The sequence below is a fragment of the Pecten maximus genome, unplaced genomic scaffold (assembly GCF_902652985.1).
Source record: "Pecten maximus unplaced genomic scaffold, xPecMax1.1, whole genome shotgun sequence".
Classification (NCBI taxonomy): Eukaryota; Metazoa; Mollusca; class Bivalvia; order Pectinida; family Pectinidae; genus Pecten; species Pecten maximus.
Window position 1 is genome coordinate 1 of NW_022982118.1, and position 5611 is coordinate 5611.

The following is a 5611-nucleotide window of genomic DNA, read 5'->3' on the forward strand; positions in this document are numbered from 1 at the left end:
TTTTTTAAATCAATTTTCAAATTGTGATACGATATAAGTATTCATTCAGTATACTTAGTACATTGTTCATCAATTAAGTGATACGATATAAGTATTCATTCAGTATACTAAGTACATTGTTCATCAATTAAGTGATACAATATATGTATTCATTCAGTATACTAAGTACATTGATCATCAATTGATATACCAAAAGTCAGCTATTTTTCATTTATACATATTCAATGTATTACCGTTAAAGGACCTTCTACAAGAACCTAATCTTATAAATTCCAAGCTCTTCCTTGTTTAACCCTCGTTTTTGCTATCTGCTGATGATGGTTGTGTAATTTGTGTATGCCTGTCATGATCATCTTCCTGTGCAGTGCGATGATTGTGTGGAGGGATGCATGCTATCCTGTTCCGTGGAGCATGGATATCCACGAGCTGTACCAAGCGTTCATGTCCCATTTTCTTCAGACCTTCCAAGACTCGGTTGACGAATTGATCTTTAAGATGGTAATAGCATTCTATGAATGCAGTGTACCAGTAATCGTACCGGATGTCCTCTCTTCGGCTCCTAAAATGAGTTCAGTTAATTGTTCATTATGTTAAAACTGTGAAAGCTTAGTATCTCTTTCAAGCAACTTTTATAAAGTACATAATGTATATTATATTAAGTATTTCCTTTCTGAAAAGTGGCACTAAACAGGCTGGGCACATTCCAGCGTAAACGTAATAGTCCGGCATTTGAATAACGTTTACTAATTTTTGTAATAAATAAGTTCCTCAAACGAAACCTGATTAAGCTTTCTTCAATCATCTTCTCTAATTTCTTGCCATTCAAATGATACTCAAAAGCGTTTGAGTGTTTTCTCCCATATTTTACCTGTCTTGTGTTGGGGGAATGTGCCCAAGACACCCCATGTGCTTGACAAGTTTAAGGCTATCTTGTTGGTTTAGGTGGCTGTTCAGTGTCAGTACGACGTCTGTGATTGCTCCAGGGATAGTGGCAGTATTCTGGAAAATAATTCTAAATAGATATTAAGTATATAAGGAAAACATGAGAGAGTATTAGGATGATGTAGTGACTGGGATGTAGATCTCCTTCACGTTGTTACCACTGTCAAAATCTAAAACAAATTGTTACTATCGGTGCTTGAGAGATAAAAACAAATGATATACAATTTATCAAACTGTTGATATTGCACCACTACTCTGCTAAATCTTAAGTCTTTTATTGTGTTATTAAGCTAATAGTATGGTGGAATAAAGAAGTAGAAAATACGTTGACATTAATAAACCTAGCTTTCTCTGATATTTGAATGAAATGGTAATCAGCAAAGTATCTGTAGAAATGACCTCAATCAACTTCATATTTGCTGTAGAGCCAGGTGAGCGATACAAGCTCATTGGGCCTCTTGTTAATTTAATTGTATGGCTTGTACCTGTCTGTCTACATCTTCAGTGTTAACATTGCTGGTATGGGTTCCAAATGGAGGAACTGGCGGCTGACTAGTTTGGCTGCTAGCAGCACCCACACTCACCTAGAGAAACAATTGCATATAGTGTAGTACACATTCTAGCTGATTAGACATTCTAGAATTCTGATTTAAAAAATAAAAAGGACCAGGATCAGGTGCAATATGTAAATCAGTTTTCAAAAGGGTAAATTCTGTCTATTGAAGAAAAATTAATTTGTATTGTTTTGATTTTGTATAAAACTAAGTATGCTTCTAGATAATGGATAACTATACAGTCTATAGTATATATACACATCCATTATAGGGGTGTTGCCTCAATACTGTGCATTAATAGGGTGTCTTTACTTGAATGATATAGTACTCAGTTCTGTAGAACATTTTTTGTGTAAGATAACCATGCTTTTGGATTGTCTACTATTTGTTACCAGTTAGTTTTGATGCCAAAACCTGTTAGCTTTATCTCTGCATGAAACCATGGTACATTGTATTGCTAATTTAGGGACACACAGGAAAACAAAACTAATTAAATAAAGGGCAGCAGAGGTCTGGGAATTGAGCCCTACCTCCAGAGCTATTACTTAGTAATGAAATCTGTCCAGTAACCCAGTGTATAGCTTTAAATCACTTATCACTAGCGGTTGACAAATGTGTTTTGGGTATTAAGTGTACCCTGTGTAAATATGGTAAATATCACAAAACTTCTGATAATTTAAATCAAATTTGGAGATAGTCTATAGGTTTGTAATTGATTAGTCATATTCATGTATATTATGTAGTGATAATGTTCAAGTGGAAAACATGTCACCTTGATACTATTGATGACCAATTTGACCTGTGACCTTTGGTGACTTATATATCACTCTTCCCATTGATCTATTTTGTGACTTGTGCAAATGAAAAGTACGACAACATCTAGGATGAACACCATATGCTCATCCTGGATTTTGCAAAATATGCTCACTGTTACCTACTTTTTCAATAAGTATGTTAGGGCAACAGAAATGGACATAATGATGATCAATATATGCCAATATTAAAAATTACCAAATTAGGTCACAGTGATTTTTTTAAATCGTAGTGGCTATAATTACATGATCAGGTGAGCATTTAGGCCTATAGGCCTCTTGTTAAAGAGTGCCAATGTGTGGACATTTATTAAACGATAATAATTTAATTCATCTCGAGCGACATATTGAATCCTTTATAGAGTCTTATAGATTCCAAATTACATTGACTCGAGCGTAAGACTCAATTTATTACATAGCAAATCTGTATGATGACACAATCTGAAGTTTCCACTCGAGTTACTCGCCACCAAAACGCCACACTAGCGTTATTACCCATGTGTCTTAACATATTTATAAATGGCCATATGTCATTACAAATCATGTCAGCTGTGATAAAGTAATTGATGTGCATGTACTTACAACTCCTGCTGACTCCGAAGCAAAAGAGAGAGCACCAGAAATACAGAAGTCCACGCAGGCTGGGATGTAAGTGTTGATATGATGTAATGTACTCAGGGCTGTTGGAGGTTTTTCCTTATGGATAATTTTAACATAGAAGTCACAGTTCGACTTGATCCTCCCCTGTCTTTGAAGGTACCACTTCGTACCGGGACAGCAGATGATATGTTTTTCACATTCTAACATGAGATCCTCTGGATTAGCCAACTATTATTTAAAAACAAAAACAAAACAAACAAAAAACCATTCCATTAGTTCACATTGTCTATGATATTCCAGATTTTCACTTTTCTTCGGTTGAGATTATTAGTTTGATGGGCTTATCACCCTGTGAATAGCCAGGGTCATTTTGAAGCGTTTTTAGTTGTTGACTACCTCACTGAACAATATACGGGAGGTCCATCGCATCCATATGATATACGGTAAAGTGTCTTGCCCATGGACACAACCAGGACAGCACAGACCACTCGTTTCTCAACGAGAAACACAAACCGACATGGAGAGCATCGAACCACGAACCTCGGATCATCACCTGAAGTTACGTGGCCGGCGTTCTTACCGACTGAGCTTTCGCTGCCCTTTTTTTGTCGAGAACTTGAGTGTTTGTACCTGTCATAATATATAAATGTATAAAGATGCTATATCGCCTACTACATAACGTTGGGAGTTGATTATAGCTTAGCGTAAATAACACGCTATTATTGTTTTCAATCGATCATAAGTACTCTTTGTAGGTGATGTAGCATCTTTCATACATATTGTCTATGGACTTGCAGGTAGAATTAATAGTTATGTCAAGAGAAATTTAACAGCAATCAAAACGGTGATATTTTACAGGCCTATAAATTCCTACAATGGTGTAATCGAACAGAAATAACTTGGACTTTGAGATTGTATCATGGCGAACCATGGGACTTGCTGATGACATGTAATTTGTTAAGCTTTTGTAAATATCAACAAAACTTAGGAACAATGCATGTTTCAGGGGGACATAATTAGCTCATTTGTATCGCATATATTGCACAAAAGAGCCATGTCGTTTTGTTCACAAGTATCTAAGGCACAAAATAGGACCATTGGTTTGACTAGATTTGACTTTATTGTATGTATAAACACTGTTTTTATTTTGGCCTTAAAATGCAAATGACTGTCGTGAATGATATCACACAGATATGGCATATAAGGAGGTATTTCAAACATCAAAAATGCTCTTATAAGACACAATAAAGAACTCTAGAAATGGCAAGAAGACTGATTTAAAAAAATGTTCACCTGTTGAGTTTGGGGTAAAATGCCTATTTCTAGAAAAGGCTTCAAACTCACCAGTTTAACAATTTGACTTTAAAACGGCCTTCTTACTATGACGTCTTAATGATATATTTGCATGATATTATTTAATGCCGTTTCCATTTCAAGGTCAAAACAAATTAAGCGTTTTTACGTACAAAAGTAAAATGCGGTCATGCAAATGCTCCATCCATGTGGTTTAGACACTTGTGAGCATAACAACTTGGCTATTTTTTAGGTTTGGTGATTTGCGTGATTTAGAATTATTCCATGCTACATCTTATCACAAAGTAACTCATTAAAAGAAACTGATATCTGCAGCAAATTATTGATGATTGCAAGCAACTACATGTCCAAGCAAACATTTTGGTAATCATATAACTATTCTTGTGCAAATCTTTTGATATTTATTCGTGTTTGAAATTCAACATTATTCGGCTATATAGATGACCTTTTAGCGCATCTGCTGTTTTTAGAATTTTTACCTGATATGCTTGTAAACTATTTTGATTTTTTTGCTTCAATTATCCACTGTTAATTAGTCAATCACAATAAATACCAGTCAGTTAAAATCCATATATACGCTCCAGTTACTTTATTTTGCATTTGTATATGTAACGGATTTTATATTTCACTGATGCATCATTTTTTCTTTGCATTAGAAGTTAATGAAGTTGAATTTTAAGGATATAGCATTGAAAAAAGCAATAAAAGTATCAATGTTATACACTTACCACCAAGGTATCGACAAATTGGTCTCCATTTTCAGCTTTCCGGTGGGTCCAGGTTTGTACTGATTCGCTGACCAAACCGAAATTGAACTGTAGTTGTCCTCCCTTCCGTTGTTCATGTTGTGTAAGAAGTTTCACTCGTGTTGTTTCTAGGTGGTGAAACCTTTCGTCGACTTTATCTTCAACGATGGCCTGATAATGAAAAAATATATATCTATATTTCATAAAATATTCAAATCTTCTTAAAATGTAAATTGTGTGTTGTTTTTGTTTTTGTTTTGTTTTTATTTTATTTTTTTTCTAAATAGAATACAGAACAGTGTCCTTCATTGTTGGAGTGGACATACACGATTTGTAATGTAATTTTGTAATGGATTTATGAAGGTTTCAACACTTCTATTGTAGCATATTTAGTCTTTAACAAGCATCAGTACTATTTAGAGTTAAGGTGAAATAGTTATGAAAAGGCTTTTGCTTAAACATTTCAGAATCTTTAAATCGACGCAAAATGTCCATGTATGAAAAGTGAAAGAAAACACACCACCACTTGATAACTACCAAAATGAGACCACTTTGTTATTTTTAGACGACAAATCAATCCGAATTTTCGTTTTATGTCCCTGTATTGCATTTTTATAAAATGCATTTACATTTACAATGACCC

At 34.5% G+C, this 5611-nt stretch overlaps 1 protein-coding gene across 1 annotated transcript; it reads right to left on the minus strand.

The window, feature by feature from the left end:
* Positions 1 to 29: 29 nt before the first annotated feature.
* Positions 30 to 5467, minus strand: LOC117320363. The gene is made up of 5 exons (XM_033874967.1): positions 4951 to 5467; positions 2891 to 3136; positions 1428 to 1526; positions 869 to 999; positions 30 to 559 (listed from the first exon to the last, which is right to left on the minus strand). Exons 1-5 carry the CDS (start codon positions 5170 to 5172, stop codon positions 289 to 291), a joined length of 969 nt encoding a protein of 322 aa, XP_033730858.1. The 5' UTR covers positions 5173 to 5467; the 3' UTR covers positions 30 to 288.
* Positions 5468 to 5611: the final 144 nt, after the last annotated feature.